The 27028-nt window shown below is 37.6% G+C and overlaps 1 protein-coding gene across 2 annotated transcripts in view; it reads left to right on the forward strand.

Annotated features, from left to right (window-relative positions):
* Positions 1–26797, forward strand: part of Cntnap4 (contactin associated protein family member 4) — a 282485-nt gene extending 255688 nt beyond the window's left edge. For both annotated transcript variants that reach the window (XM_006974070.4, XM_042277745.2), the window contains 5 exons: positions 555–688; positions 1510–1597; positions 17919–18137; positions 18447–18518; positions 24570–26797. In XM_006974070.4, the coding sequence (XP_006974132.1) occupies positions 555–688; positions 1510–1597; positions 17919–18137; positions 18447–18518; positions 24570–24763 (707 nt within the window). In that variant the 3' untranslated portion in view covers positions 24764–26797. The remainder of the gene's footprint in view (positions 1–554; positions 689–1509; positions 1598–17918; positions 18138–18446; positions 18519–24569) is intronic.
* Positions 26798–27028: the final 231 nt, after the last annotated feature.

Here is a 27028-nt window from a genome sequence, read left to right on the forward strand (position 1 = left end):
ATACTATTAATTTGAATAATAAATTTGGCTAAAAGTAATTCATTTCACTTTAATTTCATTCTAAAGTTTGTATACTTGGTCCCTTGGAAATGAGTCTCATTTTGTGTAAAACTACATTTGCTTAAAGTTTCATCCCTCAATTGTCTTTCTGGGTATGAGATGGATATTTAAAATAATATGAGGTTATATTAATATAATGTTGTTGCAATATCACATGATGCATGGCATTGCATAAATACTTGCATTTTCATTTTTCATTAAATGAGAATGGTGTTATTATTAGCACATCATAATTTCAGAGTTGACTTTTAGGGTTGAAATTAAAGATTTTCAGGAGTCAGTTCATGAGCAATATGTCTATTCTTGATTTAGAATATACTGTAATTTCACTTAGGATCTGGCTTTTTAGAACTTAGCTTAGGAGACGCACCCAAAGGAGTGTCGGTGAATCTTTTTCTACGAGTGAATATATTAAAAACTTAAAAGGATTCAGACATTTCATAAGTTGCTTTAAAATGGAATTTTTCCTAAAAATGTAACTTTTTCTACTTTAGGAAGTTTGCAGATAAGGTACAAGCTAAATAAGTTTCAAGAGCCAGATGTTTTCAGCTTTGACTCTAAGAGCATGGCAGATGGGCAGCTTCATCACGTAAAGATTAACAGAGAAGAAGGAATGCTCTTTGTGGAGGTAAGAGAGATTCTCCAGAGGTCACACACACCACACCCAGGCATGGGGCACCTAGAGCAGAAACACAACCCTGAAGCACATTAGTAAAGACCTCTTCCAGTGGTCTTCCATAGATACGCTTAGGCTGTAGATAAAGTCATCAAATGTAGTCTGGTGTTTTCCCCCTCTATTTTTGTTTTTTTTTTTTTAACAATATTATTAATATCTGATGCTTAAAATGCCAAGCTCTGCTTGGTTTCATTTTGCTCAGAAAGGAAATGATGTCTAGTTTCTCAGAGACCTACTGGTAGGCCCATCAGTCCCCTTCGGAAACCCACTTACTTTAGATGGGTATAAATGCAGCAATCATTCTACAACAGAAAATAATGGCTGAAATATCAGAATAAGTTTGAAGAAAGGATGTGATTCAGGGAAAAATTGAATTATTCACCTTAGCAGCTTCTGCAGAAAACCACTAATGTTTCAGCTCTACATAGAAGAAAATTTCTTAGCTGCATGACTCCAGTGAAAATCCCAAGCTAAGAAAAGGTATTGAGATAAAAAAAAATAACAAATGTCTTTTTGTTGGTTTTACCAATTTTGGGTTTCTTATGCAGTGGAGATAGGTAAAGTACTAAAGGGAAAAGATGGAAAAATGAATGGGTGTCTGAGCAGAGATTAAAAACCATCAGATGTTGAGTAGCTAAGTTTTGAAATTTCACTTTCTTAAACTATTATAGAACCATAATAACAATTGCCTGTGGTTTTTCTTTCCTTCATCTCATTTTTGCCACAAAACAACGGTCATTTGAATGGCTATATTTTGTGTAATGGTTTTGTAGATTGATGAGAATACAAGGAGACAAACCTACCTGTCATCAGGCACAGAATTCAGTGCAGTCAAATCTCTGGTACTGGGCAGAATGCTAGGTAAGTAAAAGAAAGAATCCTCTCACTAGTCGTAATATATAAACAAGAATCAGAACACACACACACACAAGTGTGTGTGTGTGTGTGTGTGTGTGTGTGTGCGTGCGCATACCTCATTATGTCAAAAGGAATATCTTGCCTTTAGTTGTGAAGCAATCAATGATAGAAGTAACTATGAGTAGTGGTTTCCTGTGAAGGAACAAGCATCCTCCTTTGATAGGAAGGCCACACTGATCTTTGTCATGTGTTAATCATCATAATTGCGCTGGGTAGTCAACTTGACACAAGCTAAAATCATCTGAGAGGAGAGAACCTTAATTAAGAAAATGTCTCCCTAAGATCAAGCAGTTGGCAAGGCTATAGGGCACTTTGTTAATTAGTGATTATTGGTGGAGGGTCTAGCCCACTGTAGGTGGTGCCATGAGTGGGATAATGATCCTAGGTTTTATAAAAAAGCAAACTGAGCAAGTTGCGAGGAGCAAGCCAGTAAACAGCACCCCTCCATGGCCTCTGTATCAGCACCTGCCTCCAGATTCCTGCCTTGCTTGGGTTCCTGTCTGGACTGCTTCTGATGATGAACTGTTATGTGGAACTGTGAGTAAAATAAGCTCTTTCCTGCCCAAGTTGCTTTTTGTTGTGGTGTTTCACCACAGCAGTAGTAACCCTAAGATAATGATGAGGAATGATAGAAATGGCAGTGTATATATCTATCAGCTACTATTGTGAATATCACATGTCCTCATAGGCTCATGTGCTTGTACATTTGATCTCTAGCTAGTGGTATTATAACAACTTTTGGAATGCGGAACCTTGAAAGAAGATGTGCATAATTGGGGGTAGATTTGAGGCTTTTTAGCTCAACTCCACTTTGGTTCACTCTTCCTCCTGTTCTGCCAGGATATGAGCAAGTTAGGTGTCCTGGGTGAATGCATACTCCAGCCACCATAGAGCTTCCTGCCACCACATCTTCTGCTCATGGTTGTTTGTAGTCCTCAAATTATAAGCCAAGCCTTCCTCTCTTACGTTGCTTCTTGCCAAATATCTGATCATAACAACAAAGAAGGTAGTGAGTATGTTTGGAAAATATAGAGACCTTCACCTAATGGTGAAACCAGAGTGAGGTCTGGAGAATATGAGAGGTGAAGGTAATTCCAGTTCAGGAACATGTCTATGGCTGTGCTTTTTGTCATGTATCAGCTGTTGTGTAATGTATTTACTGACATTCTTGCTTAGACACAACTAGGTGTCTTATAATTCCTTTTCCTTTTCCTTAGTGCTTATAGTAACGGCATTAAAGTAGATACATGCAATCTCCAATAAAACATGATAACACACATGGACTTACCAACAAGGATTAAAATGAAACCTGAGAAGTCAAAAGATACTTTATTTTCAGTTATAAATAAACAACTGGGTTTCAGTATGTCACATTATTTTTATAGAGGGGAGCTTCTTATTGTCTAGTTTTCATTCCGATCTGATATTTGGTAGCAACCTATAACATTTTGTCCAATGAAATATTTTATTTTTTGACCTTGTAAGTTGTTTGTACCTGGATTAATCATTCCTTATGTTCCCTGTACATCATCTTAAAATCCTGAGAATGTTTGATTAAACCCATGGGTGAATGATCAAAATATTGGCCCTGGAGAAGGTTAATAGCTAAGTTTATAAATATTTATAGGCTTTCAGGTAGTGTGATGAGCACCAAAATTATGTCCTCCTCTTCTCCCAGCAGCAGAAATATCCTGAATCTCAATGGCCATTAAAAAATATATGCATCCACAACCCAGCTTAGTTATTTGGAAACATAACCAAAAAATTCTAAGTGAGTCTCACAGTGTTAATTATATATAATGATACATATAATGTGTGTGTATACAATTATACTATATATCTGACTATTTAAGATTGATATATTATTTTCTCTAAGGGACATGCAAAGTCTAACATATTGGACATAAGATGATGATTCTACTTTATTTTGTAGCTTTAAGATGTACTCAGATCCTAGACTAGATGTGTATTTATTAGACAAAACAATATGCACTTTGAAGCTATGCATGTAAATACTAGTTTTACACTAAATAAAACTTAAGTACTTAAAGTAATGAGTAGGTAAGTGTGGTGACATACAGTATGATAATGACACTTGGGAAGCTGAGGCAGAAGGATCATAAGTTGGCAGCTGGTCTGGTATGCATAGCAAAAGCCTGTCTCAAAAAAAAAAAAAAAAAAAAAACTGAACAAGGATGACACCAGCAGGCGTGAGAGTGTGGACAGTGAGCTACAGGCAACTGAGGAAAGCTGGGAGTGGGAGAAGTGGTCTTCCCCAGAGAAAGCACACCAATTGATTATCAAATGCCAAATAGTCAGCCCTGAAAACACACACACAAGTAACATGACATAGAGTGAGTACATTGTATTTAAGAATACATATATATCTATCTATGCATGCAATAGCAATTAATTAAAAAAGTCATGAATTTGAAGGAGAGTGAGAAGGGGCATATGGGAGGGTTTGGAGGGAGGAAAGGAAAGGGAAAAATGTTGTAACTATGTCATAACCTCAAAAAATTTTCAAATTTAATAAAAAGTTAACAGGACAATTTCTATGCCCACTCTGGAAACTAGTACAGATAACAAGGTATGTGAGAATTTCCTAAGATGTCCTCATCAGGCTTTAAGTAAAATGTCTTTCATAACACATCACTGTTAAGCTAGTACAGACTTACAGTTAACACAGAAAAACTTAATAGTCTGGCTTAACTAAGGGCATTATTCTTTGAGCCAATATTGTCGGTTTTATTATTTTTCACCATCCAGATTTAGAGGCATATTTAAATTCATCAAGCTATTAAGATACTGAAATATTTACTAACAATCTTTAAATGCAGTGAGAAAGACTAATTTATATGTTAAAACTTTTCAACTTAAGAGTAAACAAAATCATGTGAAATCTGTCTCCAAGATCAAAACACTACCTGGGATTCTTGCAGATACAACTTACAAAACATTGGACATTGTGCAGCACAATTCCCATTAACCACTCCCTTCCATTTCTTTGGCCTTCCAAAATTCAATGTGAATTATGAATTCTTTTTCAGTAGCCTCTTTCCAATTGGGGGGGTGGCAAAAAGAAGAGAAAAGCAAAACACTAGTTAGGTTCTCAGGTCAAAAGAATACATTTTTCCAAGTTGACACTGAGAAATCTCTATGCCTACTTCAGGGAAATGTTTCTATCATTTCAGTCAGGTGTAGAGGTGAGTGTGTTGGCCTCTGTGAATTGGTGATTTAGGTTGTTGTTCAGAAGGTGTTGTTCAGATCATTTCTTTTCATAACAACAGTGTTTTATTCCACTTACAAAACGGCATCGCATAGGAAGCTGAAGGGAATTTGAGAAAGAATGAAATCCTGTCATTTGCGGCCAAACAGATAGAGCTGGAGGTCATTATATTAAAGGAAGTTAGCCAGACACAGAAAGGCAGATGCTGTAGGTCAACCCTTGCGTGAGGATGCTCAAAAGGGCCAACCTGAATGCAAAATAAAGATTACTAGAGGTTGGGAAGGGTGAAGAAAGGAGAGATGCTAAAATGCAGCAAGATGGAAGGGGAAGTTCAGTGTTCTACAGCACAGTGGGATGTCTACAGTTCACAATAACCTATTATTTATTCCATGAAGAACCGGAAGAGAGGAGCTTAGAGGCTCCCAGTGTAAAGAAATGATAATAAAATGGAAATGCTAGACCCTTGATTTGAACAACACTTACTACATCCATGTATTGAAACATCACACCAAACTCTATAAATATGTAAATGAGACAGGTTAATAAAAATTTATTTTTAACTTCAATTTTAAATAAATTTTATTTTAAATAAAATTGAAGTTAAAAATACATCTTTATTATAAGGATAGCTCACCAACTGTAAATAGCAGCCACAACAAAACCATAGCAACAATACAGCCCAAGCTGATTTTGCTTTGTTGGCTGATTTCTTCTCTGACCCTATGCCATGGGCCATATGGATGGGGAGGAATGAAAGCCTCCAGGATGAAAAATCCAGAATGAAAAATCCAGGATGAGGCACAGGGGGCAGTATCAGGTGGTGGAGCCCCACCCTGAGCTTCAGACAGTCTGGTGAAAACCTCTTGGTTGATTATCAGACTCAGAGAATTCCTTCACTAAGCTTACATGTATATAGGTAACATTATTCATAGAACTAAACATCTCCATCTGATAGCATAAAAGTGTGCCCATGTGTCAGACTGTATTATTATTAGACTATATTCTGACAATGAGGGGAAGCATGGGCCAATATCACATTCTTGATATCAAGAAGATAGATAAGAAGGTTTTTATGCATGATATATCACAAACAATGGTATAAAATAATAAAAAAAAAATAATCAAATGAATAAAACAGCTCCCAATCTGAAGCGCTCTTGTGTCTATCAGGTTATGAGATGAGGCATATATGTAAGATGCATAACATATGTGATTACAATTCTAAGTAATGGACAGTATTGATGTCATATTTTGTTTTCAAATTTAATGCCAGGGTTTCTGATAAAATATTATTGAAAGTAGAAATATGTTAAATATATTATAAAATAATTAGGACATTGAGATGCATCCTGTGAGGAGGATTGTCTTAACAAAATTATGGAGTGACATTTGTTTCCCTTTTCAGATGAATGTAGAAGACATATGGAATTAATGATGTTGCTAATGTTTTTACTCAAATTGCACATTATTCAAATGTGTATCATTCATGTTGAAAACTTATGATTAAAATCCAAACTGAGCAATGAACTTCATAATCTAAATCAATTCATTCTCCCCGAAGTATAAGTGATAATTTATTTAGAATGTACCTAAGGTATGGATCTAGATGGAGGACTAATCATTTGTAATTCAAAGGCAATTAATAACTTCTAGTCAAACTTTGTGTGGCATATGAATTCATTATAAAATGTTACAGAGTATATGAGTACATTCTAGTGTAATATATTAAGTTATCACAAAATAGATTGACAAAGTGGTTGAATAATGAAGATATTGATTTTCCAGAGTGTTGCTCGCTTTTAAAGTTATGTGTTGTGTTAGTATAGGCCTTTTGAAAAATACTTGGCAACAAAAGAGTAAACACTAGGAAATTTTTATTCAGGGAACACTGTGAGAGAAAACACAGAGGGAAGGGAGCTGGCTGAGTTAGGAAGCTATCTTTACATTTAGAGAGGCTGGGGTTGAAATAGAAGTCTGTTATACCACTGAACAATCTAAGAAAGACACATCAAAGTCTTCTGGGAACTTCTGAATCAAATCAGAGGAATTGCATTATTGTGAAGAATTTGAATGCCTGTTATTTCCAGTCCTTGGCCAACAGTCCAGGAGAAGCATCACAAGGTAGTGAGCATGAGGTAGACTGAAAAGCCTGGCAGTTGGGGTCCTCTAGCTGAAGATCCCCAAGGCACATGTTCAAAGGCCTGCATTTATCAAATATGCTTTCAGTCTTGTTAGCCTATTTGTCTCATTGATTCAGAGTTTCATTTAACACATGCTTTGTGATTATCTGACATGTATCTGGAGCTGTGCTGATGAGGCAACCATCACATATGTCCTTTTAGAGCCTGTAGATAGGAAGTTACAGTAACTGCAGAATGTTCTTGTGTATTTAATTGAAGAAAATGTACCCTAGTAGTGCTCTACATCAAATGGGCCCATTTCCTGCCAAATTAAAATATATTAAATACTTATTAAAAATTGATTCTGCGGATTTCTTGTAAGAGGCAGCATATAAAATTGACCAGTGTTTTTTTTCTAGTTTGTCTACAATTTTAACCCAAAACTTAAACTATGAGAATTTACTGCTTTGACAGATAAAAGCACAGAAATATAGAAATTACTGTTATTTTCTTGAGTTTCTTTAATATTCTTTTAAAATTAGGAAATGATAATTTTGGAATACTGTCATTTTTAAATATTACTAGCAGATGTTAAGCAAAGTAGGAAAACTTTAGAAAATTGTATCTGACTGTGCCAGGAATGATCTGGTAACCCTTTCTTTTTTAATTAATTAATTATTTCCCAGCCTGATCAGTTTCCCCTCCCCTCCCAGTCCCTCCACCAACCTCCCCTCTTCCCCCACATCTACTTCTCCTTCTTTCTCTTCAGAAAAGTGCAGTCCTTCCATGTATATCAGCCAGCCATGGTATATCAAGTTGCATAAGACCAGGCACCTTCTCTCCTATTAAGGTTGTGCAAGGCAACCCAGCAGGAGGAAAGGGTCCCAAAAGCAGATAACAGAGTAAGAAACAGCCCTGCCTCCCACCGTTAAGAGCTCCACAAGAAGACCAAGTTACACAACTGTAATATGTATAGAGGGTCTAGCTCAGTCCCATGCAAGCTCTCTGGATATCGGTTCGGTCTCTCTAATGGAGTACCTGAAAGTTCTAGAACAAAAGGAAACAAACACACCCAAGAGGAGTAGAAAGGCAGGAAATCGATGAAGGCTGAAGTCAATAAAATAGAAACAAAGAGAACAATACAATGAATCAATGAAACAAAGAGTTGGTTTTTGGAGAAAATCAGCAAGACAGACAAACCCTTGTCCAAACTGACTAAAAGGCAGAGGTAGAATATCCAAATTAACAAAATCAGAAACGGAAAGGAGGATATAACAGCAGACACCAAGGAAATTGAAGAATCATTAGGTCACACTGGTAACCATTTCTAAATCTCTATTACACTTAAAACATAGAGGTGCTCAATAACTCTAGCAATAATAGTAGATTTGAAATATGGCATGAGGATTAAGGTTTTTATGGAAACAACTCACTTCAGATAAGTCCATATCAATAGATTGTTACATTTTATACTTCACATCCATCAACCCCTGTAAAGTTAAGATTTGGGAGATATGCCTGGATAACTATATATGTTAGATGTTTATTGAAATGAAAACTGGATGCCTTTTCAACTTATTCTGAGGAATAGCTTATGCCTGTGTGGTATGGTGTCTCATAGCTGTCTTTTTTTTTTTTCTGGGGCTACAGAGCCAAGAAGTACACCTAAATCATTTCGAAGGCAGATTTAGGCTAGATATAAATACAGTTTGGTCAACAAGGAAAAGTGAGTCTATCCAACATCGACGAAAGATGTTTAATAACAAGATCCAATGTAAAGGACTCCCTTATGAAAAACTTACTTCAACTTCACCAGGCGGAAGTGAGAAGAGTGGTGACCTAGATAACCCAAGGACACTGACTTTGTTAATATGCTGTATGGTAACTCTCAACTTAATGACTAGTTATTTTAAAACCAAATTGAAAAATGAAGTATAAGTTAGAATAAAAAAGATACAAAGACCAAAAATTAGTTTTGAAAATCCATCAGTTCCACAACCTTTTGATTTGAAAAAAGACACTTAAAATGTGGCTGACTGACTTCAAGCATGTGTCCTTGTAAAGATGGTGGTCAGTTACAGAGAGTCTTTCATGTCTTTTAGAACTGGTTTTTGTTGGACACTTGTAAACAGCATTTTTCCTAACCCCATTAGGTGAATAGAGCTCAGAAGCATCATGCCACAATACCCAAGGGATATTCATGATGCCAAAAGAAGCATATTTCCTGATTGTAATTATAGAACAAATGATAAGATGGAAATTGGGGCTTTTTGTCAGAGCATATAATCATGGGTAAGTGGTTCCTGTGGGATGGGCAAGCACACTTCTTCGAGTGAGCTGTCTTACTCAGTGCTATCATTTGGTTGTCAAGCATCATCAAAACAGAACTCTGCTTACACTTCAAAAAATACCAACCACAGAAGGGAAAATCATTGATCCCCAAATCATGCAATATCAGGTGCTGAATCTAGAAATGAGACAAAAAAAAAAAACCCAAAAACGATAAGACAAAACAATTCCACAGTGTAAAGGAAAGAGGCATTATTTAATTATGGACATACTTCAGTGTGCCTGTATCGGGAATACATAAACAAACAAAGATAGGCTGGGGGAGTTATTAAGGAACAAGTGTGGTTAGGAGAAAGAGAGCAGGAAGGTATTGGCCAGAGTGCAGAGTGTGGATAAGAACTGCTGAGGTGGAGAGAGGGCACAGCTGTACGTAGGAGATACTGAATGTTGCATCTGCTAATGATCTCTAATACTGATAAGAACATTCTATCAGTGTTCCCTATTAAGTATAACAGAGCAATAGCGACGGGTCCATGTCTCCAAAGCATAATTTAACATTGTTACCAAAAATTACTTACTCCTGCATTGTACCTGAAAGTCAGGTTTGCTAATACTGATGGAAGTCAAAAGATTGTTGTTACAGTTCAGATTCATTTCTAAGACTGGATCCTGAAGGAGGAAGAGAAATTGACTCTTCGGTCTCATCTTCCTTGGGAGAAGCACACATACCATTTTCTTAAGCACATTTGTTCATTACTTTCATAAAGTCTAATGTTAATGAGAATGGAGAAATGTCTCAGTGGTTAAAAGTGCATATTTTTTTCCAAAGGACCCAAGTTTGGCTTCTAGCACCTTTATCTGGAGATACAGCACCCTCTTCTGACCCCCATGGTCACTACACTCAGGTGCACATACCCACATGCAGACACACACACACACACACACACACACACACACACACACATTATATAATTAAAAAAAATATTTTCTAAAAGGTGAATTATTTGTCCATAAATTCCTTAATTTAAACATTTGTGAGATGATTTTATAATAAGAGATTTCTCTGAGATGTAGTTAATTGAAGAAACATGTAGGTATAAATTGTTTTGATAATACACTAAGCTTTTATTGGGTTTCAATTATACCACATTCTAAAAAATCTCCTAATTAAGATAATTACATAATATTAAAGTTGCATAAAACCTCTCATAGGAAAATATACCCTTTGTTTTGAATAACGTTATAATTCAACTCATTATAAAGACTTCAGAAAAATCACTGTTCAAAGGCTGGATGAAGTTAGTAGTTGTTCTGTGTGGTCTTTATGTCAACTTGTGTAATCACATAAGTAAACCGACACGAGAGTCTCTTGGTGCTTCAGTATGACAGTGGGAAGCAGTCATACTGAATATTAAAGTTGCATAAAACCCACCCTGTTTATGGATCTGTGTTTGTTAGGCTGTGCTAACTTCATGTTTTCTATCCAAAATCCATTGTATGGTTGAGTTCTGAATCCTGCTCATGGGTTTCTTTCCATTTTAGAAGAGATTTGAGAAACCGGAAGATGGTTTTCACTCAACTCAGCAGCCACTTTAGTATGCTTACAGGTGACAACCTACAGGATCATTGATCTCTTCTGAGCCGGTAAATCCAGGAGATACACTTGGATTTATGCAGTGACATTTAGATTGGGTCAAAAAAAAGGGGGGGGGGATGGTCTGAGAATGTCTATTCAGTTTCCTCAGAGAAAATTTAGGAAGATTGAAATGTTCATCTCAAAGATATATTAGATGTAAAACCTTCTGCAAATCCAAGAGGTGTATTTAACTTTCTTAGAAAGGTTGCTTTTATTTTTAGATGAAGAGGCCATTTGAGTTTTAATTATGTGTGTATTTGTGTAGATCTATAGGTTTCTGTGTTTAAATGCATGTGCACACAAAGGCCTGAATGAGAAGGGTCAAATCCCTGGAGATGTAGTTACAGGTGGCTGTGAGTCACCTGACATGGGTGTTGGGAACTGAACTCTGCTAAAGCCACAAGTGCTTTTAGTCACCGATTCATCTCAACAACCAGAGTTAAATTCCTTAAAGGTGCTTGTTTTGTAAATCTGTCCAATGACACTTAAGTTGGGACAGGTTCTTCTGCAGGAAGAGAGAGTTAAGGTTCTCGAGAAAGCTGCCTAGGAGTAACTTCTGTATGGATTAGGATATCGGACTTGCAACCGAGAGCAGTGGATTTGTAGGTGCCTGTGAGATTTAACTTCGTTGCCCACCTTGCTCTTGGTGTCTGCTTTGCTGTTTGCTTTTACATTCACACCTGTTTTTATTTGGTTTAAATATATGCAGAGGCAAAGCATCTGCTTCTTCTAGCCTTGGCTGCTTCTTCTGTGATTCATGACACCGTTTTCTGGCAATCCTTCCTTATCTTTATCTTACATGTGAAAGTTATTGAAATCCTCTCTGAAGTTGCCGCCCCCCCTTTTTTCAGAAGACATTATAAACTACTTGCATTTATTCTCGTTTGAGTTCTTAGACTTTTAATTTGGGGCTAGGTTATGAGAACCATGAGAAATTTTATAAATCACTCCTTGTCATTGTTCTTACACTGACTGCCATATCTTCCTAGAAACACTCCTTTCTCTGTAATAAAAAGGCACTCCATCAAATCCTAATTTCCGGGAACTCAATTTTTCTTGTAGGTTGTTTGTTAAATGATTTTTTTCCTCACACAAGCAGAAGTTATTCCCTTTGTTGGCATATACAATTGAGGCTTATTTTTAAATAGGTAAGACTGCCCAAAAATCTTAAGTCACTTGAGGATTTTTATAACCAGAAACAAGAGCTGGAGAGGTTTGTTCTCAATTCCCTCCTCTCCATTCACTTCTCTAGGCTTTGACACTGGTTGACATTGTAGGAATCAGATAATGGGAAAGAAATATATTTTGCTCATTGACAATGTTAGCACACTTACTGAAACACAGAGGATGCTGAGTTTTTTTCTTCCCCAAGACCTGGGTTGCTTATGAGAAACTCCAGTCTATACTATTCATGTTGTCTTACAACTAGAATGAATTCTGGGAAGAAGAATGTAAGTCCTGTGAAGTTTCCTCCCACTCCCAATTCTAATGCTATTCCATCCATCAGTGGTCCTGAAACGAGGAGTTGTTGGTCTAGTTGAGCAGGAAGGCTGTGTTTGGCGAATGCCAGTGAGGAAGCAATCCTGGGATTCTTTATCTAACGGCTAGAGTATTTTTCTGCTATCTTGGAGAGACTTCATGTAGAGAGTTTGAATTTTACAGATCCTGGGGAATGTTGGCTTTACCAAGGCCCCTAGACCACATGTGTAAAGACCAACACCAGAATATACCAGTTTGTATGTTTTCCTTGTTTCTCAGTACACGGTGATGACCTTATATCTGGGACATTTCTATTCTGATGTTGTACAGAGAGGTTTCCTCCAACAATGGAGTTCAAGGTGACACTACAGACTGAGAGGACATAAACTCCTGGGTGGTCAACCTTCTCTGAGTTTTGAACATCTGAGGCAGGAAGTAACTGAGCACTAGCCAGCAGATGGAGAACAGAACTGGGTGTTAGGCTTCTTGCTCTACAGGCTCAACACATCTTTTCCCTTTTCCCTTTGGTTAGTGCTGTCAGGAAATATCCTCACAGGAGCACCTATGGTCATATTAAACTAATCTGCTGGGCTCCACTCAATCCTCTCAAGCTGGCAAATCACAATTAATCATTCAAAAGGATTCAAGGATTCAACATTAAGGAAAACAGAAACAAAACAACCAGCGAGATTCTCTACATAAATTAAGCTATTCAAGGAGACAGACAACCCAGATAAAACTCAGGACAAGTAACTTAAGTAGATTCTGGTAAAGCAAAGGGAAACCAAACAAAGTGCTAGAAGAACAAACCAGAAATTAAACTGGAGAGATTGATCTATATTAACGCTTGAATTCATTTCCTAGAAGATGAAGTGAATGAAAGGTGTTTGACCCACACAGAAATAAGTTATGAGTTATGAAATAGATGAGAAAGTAAAATAGACTTGGAGAAGATGCACAGGAGACCCAGGATGAATAAGTGACATCCCAGAGTGATTAAAAGGGCACAATCCAAACAATAGTCATGTAAAATCTATGAAAATTCCCAAGCTAAGTAAAAGCTGTGCATATTGAAAGGATTTACTGTAAGGTGCTGGAGAGGTGGTTCAGTGGTTAAAAGAAGTTGTTACTCTTTCAGATGACCTGAGTTCAGTTCCCAGCAGCCACACCAGATAGCTCACAGCCCTCCAGTATCCAGGAAATATGATCTCTCTGTTCTCCTCAGCTACCTACACTCATGTTCACATATCCACAAGCACACATACACACACACACACACCTGCATATAACTAAAAATAAATCTTTTTTTCAAAAATAAAGAATTTACTATGTCCTCTGCAGAATACTGAAAGAAAATAATCCACAAAGAGCAAAAGATGGACTCACGAGAGTGTCCCATACATTGAAAAGAAGCAATAGAGCAGGGAGGTGGAGAAGTGATCTCCACACATTAAGGGAGGAATAGCCACATAGAAAGAGTCATCTCTATAGTAAGCACAAAAAATAACCCAATCCATAAAGACCAATCCCTATTCCACATGCAGGGCTGTGTCCAGGTTACTTCCTGTACAGAAACATCACTAGTTTCTATTTCTGTGTTTATTATCTGTCCTCTCACTAAAATGTAAGGTGACTGAACAGCAGGGGACTTGTTTCCTGCCTTCTTACCTCTGAAAACAATAAACAGCAATGGATTAACTGCCCACTTTAAATTTAATAGGGGCCAGTTTTTGTACAGTCATTTCATGGACAGGTAAAATGTTTTCACTTTGTAAACTTTGTAAACTTGAAGTTTTCAGGCTGTACCTCATATTGGATATTTTTCATGAGGGAAATGAATCTTGACTATATTTTGGCTCAAAAACCTACAAATATTTTAAAAGCAAACAGAACTTTTATTCAGTGTGTAACTATTGTAGAAAATTTGAAAAGTATTGCAATTAACATACATGCCATTTGTAGAAATCATGAAAGTTATAAAATGTTCCTAAAATAAAGTTGGCGTCCTTTTCTATAAATATCCATAGGTCTGAACTTATAGTTGCCTTCTGAACATGGGCAATTTGTTCTAGGACTCCTGTGCATAGCAAAGTCTGTAGGTGCTCCAGTTACTCATAAAGAGTAAGGATATTAATATGTAGGCCATGGAAAGCTTTACCCTTTCAGAGGAGGGGAGGGGAGGTGAGCTGGTGTGGGAGGGGAGCTGGGGGTTGAGCAGAAGGAGGCATGAGAGAGGGATCTGTGGTTGGCATGTAAAATGAATAAAAAATTTCTTAAATAAAAAATGTAGCCTATGTATGTCTCCCACATATTTATAGTCATGCCTAGGTTATTCCTAATGCCAAACACAATGGAAACACTGTACAATTAGTCATTGTACTCTGTTGTTTAGTAAACAATGTCAAGGAAAATGTGTGCCATACTCAGCATAGGCATTTTTTCCCAGTGGGAGAATGACAAAAAAAAACACATATAATTGAAACGTAATTATGCCATCATTTAGAACTTCTTGTTAAAGTTGGCATTCCTCAATAGTGAATATTTAAATTGATTTTCTTTTTATGATTTTTTTTACTTCTTTTATTTTTTGAGATTATAATTATATTTCACCCTCCTCTTATCTCCCTCCAAATCCTCCTATGTAGCCCTCGTAGCTCTCTTTCAGATTTATGGCCTCTCTTTTACTAATTGCTATAGCATGCATACATGTATATAAATATAGTCTGGTTGATCTGTATAATGTTAGTTGTATGTGTGTTTTCAAGGCTGACATTTTGATGTTGGGTAACATTTTTAAAAGATATTTTGGGTCTGTGGGTGCTTCAGTGTGTGGATGTGGAATCCATGGGTATGGAGGGCTTGTACATTTGTCAGTGTGACTGCAATGATGCTGGGCTGTTTGTTTCTGTGGGGGTGAAACAATCCAATGTCATGTGTTGAGGAGTTCCTTTCGGCTTTCAGTTCCAATTATGGAGAAGGCAAGGCAGGATTTGGAACCAGCTAGGCACATCACATCCAAGTCAAGAGCAGAGATACAATAAATGAGTGCATACTCACTTGCTTGCCTGCCTGTGATCACAATCTCTCCACTCTTAAATAGATCACTACCCATGCCTAGCAAACGGTGCTCCTCACAGTAGGCTGGGTCTGCCCACATCGATCACCTTAATTAAGATGATCCCCCATGAATGTGTGCCTAGATTAACTTGATCTAGATAATCTCTCATTGAGACTCTCTTCACAGGTGATTCTTAAGTTGTGTCAACTTGTCAAACCATCACAAGAGTCAGCGAAATATTTCTGGAGCACATGATCTTCTTTGTGAGCCACAGAGTGATAAATCCTCAATGCTACCCTTATCTAGGGAGGAGAGCCATGGAATCAGGTCACAGCCTCCTGAGGCAGAATATTCAGGCCCAGATACCTGTCCCGAGTCTGTTACTGCACTAGCAGTGCGTGGATAGCAGCTGGATTCCTTTTGCTTCTGTCCTTATTCAGTTAGATCTGTTGAGCCTTTTCACCGCTACTGTTAAGGTCTCCCAGGTTAATGAACAGAGGATTTTAAGTATGGCTAATTAAGAATGAGATGATGAACTCTTCTGGAAATGATTAAAGGCCATAACCAAAAAGCGATGCCGTGTCCCTAATCTCCAGGCTTCTTTTTTATAGAGAATGAGTCTCATAATAGGAAACCTTTCATCAATGTTATTTTTTATCATTAGATATAAAATGTGAATGAAAATGGAGCCAAAAGAAAATGTTCTTCAGAAACCTAGCTATTACAGGAAAGGACAGGCTCAGAACTGAGATGCTTACAGTTACTTAAAAAATGTTCAAGCCCAGCTCTCTTTCAAAACAACAGCAACAAAAGACATTGCTGGAGTTATGAGTACGGTGAAGGAAAGACTGAATTATGAAGTGATTCATGAACAAAAGGAGCTTGTGATTTCGGGGTCCAACTGGTCTGGAGTTTAGAATATAATGTCAACAACCTCATAACTCCAGGCAACTCATCAGTAACAATTTTGGGCCCAAGTCTTACATCTGTGTGGCAGCACTAAAATATTCCTGTGGCTACCATAACATTTAAATAATAACACGAAAATCTCTTAAAACAGTGTGCTGCACACATATTCACCCAACAAATACCCAATGTCCATTATACTCTTAAAAGAAAAATGCACATCTTTATGCACACATGTGCGATGTAAGGGAAGATAATGATGCAATTTTACCATCCTGTTGGATGTCTGAATGTATCATAATCTGATGATCTTTGTACTTTAAAACACTGCAGTAAAAGCTGGGTATGGTGTGATCACAGTACTTGGGAAATTGGGGCTGGAGTATCAGGAGTTTAGGTCATCCAAAGTTACATAGTACTGGAGGCTAGTCTGCTCTATGTAAGATCTTGTCTCAAAAACCTAAATCAAACCAAACCAAAAACAAAAACAGCTCTATAATAAATTCCCTTTATTTCAATTTAATTCTTGTAAAAACAACTGCTATCTGTGTTACATTCTTTGTTATTAAATTATAAATTAATATTTTGGCATTTGAACTAATCTCTGCCCCATCACAGACTTATTTTAACATGGGAGGAGAAGTTGCCTACCTATAGAGGTCACAAAGGTATTTCTACATAACAGGCTATCATTGTGACAGAAAACAATGAGATATGAAGTTCCTAACTCTGGTTGTAAGGAGACACCCCAATACTTTAGGAGTGTGGCCTCTACAATTGTTGCTATTAGTAGTCTCCTTGAATGTTCAGAAGGAATCATGAGGGATCAGAAAGCTTTCAACAGAAGGACCTTGTTGGGTTGGGCAATTGATAGGGGAGTTCCAGAGGCCAATTCTCCCTCTGTTTTTTGTTATTTTCTTGTCTTGAATCTCAAAACCTGAGCAGAGTTAATCTCTAAACCTAGGACACATCTCTTGATACTGATCGAACACAATAAATATAGTTTGATCTGTTCTAGAATGTTAATGGCGAAGATGTGCCAGTTGGGAGGATAGTTGCTAGCATGTGCAAAGTCCTAGGTTTGATGTCATTAATGAGTAAAACCAGGCATGGTGGTATACTCCTGTCATCCCAGCACTTGGGAGGTAGAGGCAGGAGAATCAGAATTTCAAGGTCATTCTTGATAACATATGGAGATTGAGATAAATCTGGACTATATGAGACTGTCTCAAAGGAGGAAAAAACATGAAATCTTTTGACCCCCTCATTAGTTCATAGCTTCATCCATTGTTAAGGCTGTTTTAATCATCTGCAGAGAGCACAGTGTTCTTAATGAGCCATGCTTGCAAACTTTCTTCGTTAACCCTGAAGTCTCAACTCTATTTACAGAAAGACTTAAGAGACCCAAGTCTTTCAATAAAGACAGAAGACAGAGTTAGCAGTTGGACACGTCTTGCTGTTCTATTCACAGATGCAAGGCATTGCATGCCTGCTTCACTGTCTTGCATGTTTAGCACTCTTAACCATGTTGTGGTGTTTCTTTGTAGAGTACAGTGATGTTGACCAGGAGACGGCACTGGCTGCGGCCCATGGCTTCACAGGCTGCCTCTCTGCAGTGCAGTTCAGCCATGTTGCACCTTTGAAGGCTGCTTTGCACCCTAGTCAACCAGCCCCTGTCACTGTGACAGGGCATGTAACAGAGTCCAGCTGTGTGGCCCCTGCTGGCACCGATGCCACATCTAGAGAAAGGACACATTCATTTGCAGGTAACTTAAGACTCTCACCCTCCTCTGTCACAAATGGACAGGATTTTGAAAACGTCCTAATTTTGTTGTTCTTCTCAAGATGGCTTCTGGGAGTGGCTTTTGTTTAATCTTCAGGTCTCTTCTTCATCACTGCTTTTCTGGAGTCTTGATATCTCATTCATTTACAGTTGACATTGTTAAAATTAAAAATCACAGGGTTCTCATGTTTACCTCTATTGTTCTGTTCTGGTTTAAAACTGATGAATTCTTCAGAATGTCCTCCTGCTGCTTGGGTGCATCACCCTGTCCATTTCTGTGCTTTAACTGTAGATCATTCTGGAACAATGGACGACAGAGAACCTCTCACACATGCAATCAAAAGTGATTCTGCAGTAATTGGAGGTAACTAGAAAGCATGAGTGTACTTTTCTGGTGGAGTTTTATTACTATTACTAATAATACTGACTATAAGCATTAGAAAACTATCTACAATGAATCTACATGTTTTCACTGGGGAGTAGTTAAGTGGTAACATGCCTGTCCAACAAGCAGGAGGTCTTAGGGTCAATTCCCAGAATGGGGAGAGGAGTTTACATATCTTTTTTTAACTTTGTATTGATTGTTTGTGAACTTTACATCATGCACCTCAATCCCACTCCTCTCCCCATTCCTCCACCCTTGCCACCTCCCCCAAAAGAAAACAAAAAATAAAAATAAAAAGCTAAAACAACAACAGCAACAACAACAGAACTCTTGCTATGGAAGCTTCAGTGTGCCTGTCACCCAGTACACCCTTTTGCCCAGTATTGCTTACTAATGTTCATTACAGTGAGTCGTTGGTCTGGTTCAAGGCCTCTGGCTTCTGCCACACGACTGATACTGGATCTTCACTGGGACTCCTCTTAGATATGATATCCTCTTGTTGCCCTGTGTCAGGGAGATCCTGAAGCTTTGGTTCTGCAGAGTTCTGCCTCACATACTGTAGCTGTTTTTAGATGGGGGAGATTTTGGGGTGGGCCAGTTCAAAGCCCTGGATCTGGACCTGGGTGGAAGTTGAATTGGTCAGCCCACCCACTTTTCTGTGCCTGCACCACCAGAACCAGCACTGCCCTAGCAAGAGGTGGGGTCAGCTTACCTGAGTGCTATAGCCAGCAAAGAGTGGGGCCGGCACTCCTGTGTTCATGCCCTTTGAGGCAGTACTCCAGGGCCCATGCCACCAGGGCCCACTCTACTGTCCTGCCCAGGCAAAGTGGTGGGGCTCTCCCTCCTGAGTGCTGTAGTCAGCAAGGGGTGGAGCCAGCTCTGCATAGCCCTTGGACATCAACATGGCAGCCCAGACCAGGGACTTCCACATGACCTTTGGTGGTAACATGGGCCATGGAGACCAGGAGCTTCTGCCTGACCTTTGGTGGTAACATTGGTTCATAGACATGACCCAGACCTCTGCTGCTACAGAGTCACGGGGTTCACATATCTTAATTGCTATACAATGAATCTCACTGTTTTTAAAATTTTTATTCTTTGCACTTCATACATGAATATAATGAATTTTGAACATATTCATTCTCTCTTAACCTCTCTTATCCCTCCCATTCCCTCTGAACCCATCTACTTCCCCATTCTACTTTTATACCTTTTGTTTTGTGTGACCCACATCCTTTGAGTTTGATTAGGTTACTTGCATGAACATAGAAGGGAGGTTATCTACCAGGACCTGGGCAACCTACCATCAGCTACACTGCTGAAGAAAACAACTCCTCTATTCCCAGCATACTTTAACTGCCAATAATTCTGAGAAAGGGGCGGAGCCTCTTGGCTGTCTCCTGTCCATGATGGAATGTAGACAGACCTGCTCTTGTGCACAACTTCCCAGGCACTGAACTTGAACAAAGGATGGTTTACAACTTTTATTGGAATGGTCTCATAGACTCTTCCCAATTTCCTAACTTTCTTGGAAATTCTCTGTGTAAATAGGATAATCTCACTAAATCATCACACTCCAAGATCAGTTTTGCTAAGATATGTAAAAATGAACAGTATTTAGCTTAAAGATGGCCATCTGCAAGCCATAGGAACTACTGCATACATTTATTTCCTTAGACATATCATTGCTTCCGCAAGGGCTCACATCAAAGTAGGAAAAAAAAAACTTAGATTAACAGTAGAAATATGCACTGTGTATTTCTTTAATGCTTAAAATAGATATTTCATCATTTAGATGTGCTTATAAAAGAATACTATCAGTTATTATCAAACATTAGGTTAATAGGTTGAAAGTGGTTCTTAGTAATATTAAATTGCAGAATACACACAAAAATTTAAAAGAATATCTTTAATGTGACATTTCTTGGAGGTATATGTTATTCAAAACCAAATTCAGAACTAAAGCTTTTCTTCCTGATTAATGCTCTTCAGAAGCTGTTAATCAGAGGACCGAAATGTTAAGTGCCTTAACATTGCTCTGCACTCAAATATCATATGGATGCATAAAGTAAATAACTATTCAGACTTACATCCAGATAAAATGATTATTCATGCACTTGAGAAACTTTTATGTGGACTTCATACTGGTTCCATTTACTCTTGTCTTTTAAATAATTTAATTTAATTTTACATCGTGTGTGTGTGTGTGTGTGTGTGTGTGTGTGTGTGTCTGTGTGTGTGTGAATGTCACATGAGTGAAGTTGCCAGTGCTGGTTGGTTTTGTCAACCACACAAACCTAGCCATATTTGGGAAGAGGGACTCTTAATTGAGAAAATGCCTTCATAAGATCAGTCTACAGTCAAGTGCATTATCTTTACTGGTGATTGATTTGGGTCGGTTCATCCCATAATGCACAGTGCCACCCCTTGGCAGGTGGTCCTGAGTTACATAAGAAAGCAGGCTGAGCAAGCCAGGGGAGCCAGCTGGTAAACAGCATTCCTCCTGGCCTCTGCACTAGTGCTTCCAGTTTGTGGCCTTGAATTCATGCCCTGACTTCCCTTAGTGATGGAATGTGACCTTGTCAGATTGAAATAAACCCTTTCTTCCCCATGTTGCTTTGGCGTTTTATCACAGCAATAGAAACCTAACTAAGGCAATGCCCATAAAGACCAGAAGAGGGATCCCCTGAAGCTGGGTTATAAGTAAATATGAGAGCTTAGAACTGATATCAAGTCCTCAGTAAAAGCAGTGCATGTTCTTAACTACTGGGGCATCTCTCTAGCCTCCTGCCTTTTAAAGATTTTACTTTTAATTTTGGCTTTAATTGTGTGTGTGTGTGTGTGTCTGTGTGTGAATAGTTTGATGTCTTGTATTGTTGCTCATCTATTCATGAACTTTATCCAGCAGCTATACCCTTTTTATAGATGGTGAACAATGATTAAAGTGCCTCTCATTGTTATTTCTAACCTTCTCCCCTTAAATTAAATATCTGTAAGTTAAAGGTATACGAAATAGAATTCGTGTTTACAAATAAAGCAACCCCGCCCCTTTTTGGCTTAACTAGTTTAATCTTGGATTTAGGTAGTTATTGGAAAAGTCTAATGGAAACACATTCTACAGTAAAACCCTATTGAAAGTTATGAGATCTGTTCATAATGTTTAAAGTCCAACAGGTTCAACATTTCAAAGTAGGATTCCTGCTTAGGCAAAATGACTCAGTCAGTGCTCTGCTTGCCTAGCTCACATACGCACAGGGGAGAGAGAGAGAGAGAGCACAAGGCAGGTTTGCTCCTCAAGGCTCACCAGGGTCCATGAAACCAGGATGCCTTCTGGTTTTGATCTCTTTGGGGACTGAGCTTTGGTAGCAGAGTAGCTGGGAATGGCTGTGTAAACTCCAAAGATCTCATGCTAACTGTGTGCAGTTTGTCTGCTCATTCATAGCATAGAGCCCTCCACTGTGGTGCTCTGGTAGTACCAAGGTAGGATTTTATCCCATTTTTGGGCTAGTCATAAATCATACCTAGTGTGTAACCAGGAGATAATCCTCTTGTGTTCTCAGCTGTTGGTAACCATCCTCTTTGTTTATAAACAAAGTAAGTAGTATGAGAGAGGAGGATAGATTTAGTGAGATGTTTTAAAATGATGATGCAGATATGGAATGTTTCAAGCCAGACTCTGACGATAAAGATATAACATTTCAGACAGACAGAAACCTGCATACGTTTCCCCCAAGAACACATTTGCATGGTGCTTTGTGTACAACAGCACAGAACATAGTAGTTTATTTTATTTATTATGAATATATTAAATTGCTTGTTTGGGTGACTGGTAACAGGTTAAATTCAAGGTGTGTGCCTTGGACATAAAAACAATGGCATGAAACTTGACCCAAATTGAAAGAGATAAATCACATACTCACAGAAAAAAAAGTCAGGGACCATCCCTGATGCAGATCATCTGGATGTTCCTTCTAGGCTAATATTATGGTGATATTCATTTTTATAACTAAAGTAGTACTCTCTTCAACATATCATATCATTTTTTTTTCAGATTGCAGTCATTCAGAAACCCTTTCTCAGAGATAGAAACTTTATAAGATAATTGAACTAACTATAACAACTCAATTGTTTTTTTACAGGGATGATAGACAAAATATATAACAACACATGAATATCCTAATTAAAATTGGTTATTAATGTGGTTAAGTAGTCATACCCATTAGTAAAATTACCAAATGCATATTAGAATCATTACTATCTTTCTTGGGTAAGCCTGACCTATGCAAAAAATTGGCTCAGCAGCAACAGCAGCAGCAGCATTATCATTGTTCACAAAGACTCTGCTCAGTGAATCTTACTGAAACTTTCAAGTCCCTTCATGTTTTGATTTAATTTCATTACACACACCTATATTTATTTATATTGGATGAAGCCTTAGGGCTTGGGGTGTAGCTTAGATGTTAGAATACTTATGCAGTATGCATAAAGCCCTGGGTTCTATCCACGTAACAGCAGAAACCAGGTGTGGCTCTGTACACGACTGATCCTGTACTCAGGAAATGGGGACAAGATTACCAGAAGTTCAAGGTCATTCACAGCATTTTAGTAAATTCAAAGCCTACACAAGACCCTGATTCAAGGAAAAAAGCATAAACAAAATAGTGTAGAGTCTCAGTTTTGCTAAGCCAAATTTGATCCACAGTATTATTTTAATAATTCTATTTTTTGTAAAGAATCTACATTCATCTATTAATGTCCTCATGATAATTTTAAAGAAACTATTAAAAATCGTAATGTAAAATAATAATTTTCAAAGTTCTATTTTTTATTTGACTTTTTGAATTTTATCAATGGCATGAAATACCATTAGATGTTTTTCTTGAATAACAGATTTACTTCATTCAGTTTAGAGAGAACTACCAAACACAGATATTTGAACAACTATAATTTTCTTAGTAGTTGATCTTTTATATAAAAATGGTGTGATTCATGACTCAAATGTTTGCAGAGTGCATTTTCTGGGGTCAAACATCACCCTTCAGTGTGCACTAGGCATGCTTTATGTATGTTTTCTGTTTCAATACACAACCCATTAGAAAGACTTGTAGTCAAGGGTCAAGACTCTTGAAATGAATAATTTTTACTCTTGCATGGAGGGCATCCTTAGATAAGATTGCCTTTTGCCTGTCAGTACAATGTCTTCCACTCCACAGACGTAATAACTAGTACTACAATTCGGTGTCCTGGTCTTCATTTGTGATAACCACTGAAATTTTCCTTACCTTCATTATATACCATTAGTGAAAATTTTAACACCACAAAAAAGCACCTTACACCAATGATGGAATAGTAAATTTCACTCTATGGGTCCTCATTCCAGTGTGTCTTGAGGAATACCCAGGTTTTACACTCTGCTTCAAGGATCTCATGTCACTCTAGAGTTGATAACCATGGTCACAAATAAGAATTGTAGTGCTTAAAATATTTACATAGAATCCAAAGTTTCAAAATTCAATATGCCTCATGCAGAAAGATTTTAACATATTTACATACCCATATCTACATTTTATTATTAACACTATTCATGTATATAGCATACTCCTACTCTTTAACAGTTGATTGAAAAATCAATTTTATTGACATTGTTACATATTTAATTATAAAACACAATCCCTTTACTGCATTATGCTTAACTATAATTTCAAAAATAATTAAAATGTCTTCATGTCTAATTATGAAGCAACACTTGGTCATAGAAGTGTGTAAGTAATGTTTTTGATGAATAGGAACACGTGAAGCAGATCCAGTATAATGCACATTCAGGATAAATGGAAGGGACCCCATGAAATTGATGGAATCCCTAAATAAACTTTATTATGATACTGCTTTAATCAGAAACATGAGAGGTTTTCTTGTTTCTAATTTATGTCATGTAGAGGGTTGACTTCAACAGAAAATAGGACTAATTAAGCAGTGAACTTGATGTGGTGTCTATTCTGACTGGGTATTTCTTTTCTCTTCTCTCACTAGGTCTGATAGCTGTTGTGATCTTTATCTTGCTTTGCGTCTCTGCCATAGCTGTTCGCATTTATCAACAGAAAAGGTTATACAAAAGAAATGAGGCAAAAAGGTCAGAGAACGTAGACAGTGCTGAGGCTGTTTTGAAAAGTGAGCTTCATATCCAAAATGCAGTCGGTGAAAATCAGAAAGAGTACTTCTTCTGATTGGCAGCGATCCTCTAACTTGCAAGGATGAGTTTGTTTTAACAGCCAGGGGCTCTCGGTGGACAAGAACTGCTCTAACCCTGACCACACAGGCGATGGATCTGCAGCACGGCCATCTTGCCATGTTCAGGCCCAGGATGGCTCCAGGCAGCCTCCTCCAGTGATGTGCTTCTAGCCATCATTCTACTTAAGAAAGGAGCTAGCTATTGGTGTCCCTTTCCATCTTCTGCACACGATCAAAGCCAAGTTTAACTCACTTCACAACTATGGTTTTTAAATGTGGAAACTGTAGCTCTTCTCTTCACCCTGTAATTCATAAGTTTTGTTAGAGGTAAGAAATCAAAATTGGACTATAATGGCCTTGCTTTACCTGAGACCACATGTTATGTTTGCTTTTGACTTCCCACGGTGTTGTTCATGAGCCTGGAAATGCTTCTGAGATCCTGTTTGGCTGGTGTTCGCATCTTCAATGGCCAAAAGTCTATACATAAAGCCCCCGCCTTTCTCTGTATCACATTCAATACATCAATAGTCTGAGAAAATGTTTTCTTGTCTTTGGCTTGTTTGTATTGCTCTTTTTCTATCTGACTCTTTCTGATACTTTTTAATGCATTTTGTTTTGAGTGTCTAACTTGCAATTACTATATAAAAAGACTCAGAAAGTATGGTGGTTGTCAATATGTGATGTCATGCCTCGACAGACAGTTTCTTACCATTGTTTGATGATGACTGGTTAAGAACCTGAGCAATTGTAATTTCCCAAAGACTGTACAACGTTTTCCATTAAACTTGTCCTAGCACAGCAAAAAATATTTTAATTGCAACTGTATTACCTCAATTATATTTCAGAGCCTATTTCCCCCAAACCTTAAACAAGTTGTTTCTTAGGTTTCTGTTTTTCTAAAGATTATTACCAAGTTTTTACCAAGTTTTCTTTGGTCTCCCATGAGGATTTTCCATGAATATCCTCTTATATGTTAGAAAAGAAGGGGATAACATCAAGTGTAGAGCCCCACTCTTCATTCTAATATACAGTTATGCCACTGGCATGAATTTTGCTGTGCACTAACCTCTAATATATGCATCCTGCAATCTGAGTTGGAACACGGCTTCTGTTTTGCAGACACTAGAAAAAGTACCAACAGATGCTCACTCTGTTATCAGACCTACACTCAAGTCATTTCCCATGTAGGATGATTAAGGCCTCAAAAATGCCCGAGATCAATATAATATACTCACTAGTCTATGGTGATTAGAGTGTATATATACAATGGGAGGTGGAAGCATAATTCTTAACTCCACGAAACTGTAAGAATAATGAACTTTAAGGCCAAGCGAACAAGATAATTGCGGGGAACTATCTTTGAAGTCCACAAGCCAATTAAATAACAAAAGCACTTTGCAATCCATGGTCACACCTTCAGGTGCCTCCAAAGTAAAAAAATTCAATTTCCTGTTTTTTGTTTTGTTTTGTTTTTTATAAAAGAAAACTTGGAAATATATGAGCTCAGCATCACTAGCATCTTTTTTTTTTCATGTTGATTCTTCTTACAAAATCTGCTTTTCTTTTCCCAAAGCATGAAGTCCACATTAATGTTTCTGTAAATACCTGACTAAATCTTAAAGGACCTGATTTGACAAAGGACCCATGTTGCTAAATAGCATCTGTATATGTGTGCATAGGTACACACACACACACACACACACACACACACACACACACACACACACACAGCTCTGTGGTGACAAGAGAAGCATTTAAACTAGAATTTGTATCATTTGATCTAAAGAGCACAGTCATTAATTATCACAGCTTGGAATTCTTTAAAGGTTTGTGTTTTATTTAGTAGCAGTACTGACTTCACTGATAGCTGAAATGTGGACACACAGATGGTGAAGCTGCAAAGTCTTCTGTGGTCCATACTGCAAGAGACTAAAATAGGATGACATCATATTGCATTGGTACCTTATATGCCATGGCTTGGATTTCATGGTTTGTAATAAATTTCTTCCTTTTTCTTTAATAAAATTTTTAAAATAAAATGCAGAATATACCTTAAGAGATAATGTATATAAGTTTTAAATTAGGGAATTATATTGGATTTCTTTTTCTTAAGAAAGTAAAAAAAATACGTAGCTATATGCATTGTTGGTGTATGCATGAATATGTGTGGTGTGTTTAACCTTTTTTGACAGATTTCTGTGATTCTTGGTAACTATCAAATTGCTACTGTCCTTTATTTTTTTAAGAAAAATTTTAATTAC

This window comes from Peromyscus maniculatus, chromosome 5 (assembly GCF_049852395.1).
Source record: "Peromyscus maniculatus bairdii isolate BWxNUB_F1_BW_parent chromosome 5, HU_Pman_BW_mat_3.1, whole genome shotgun sequence".
Lineage (NCBI taxonomy): Eukaryota > Metazoa > Chordata > Mammalia > Rodentia > Cricetidae > Peromyscus > Peromyscus maniculatus.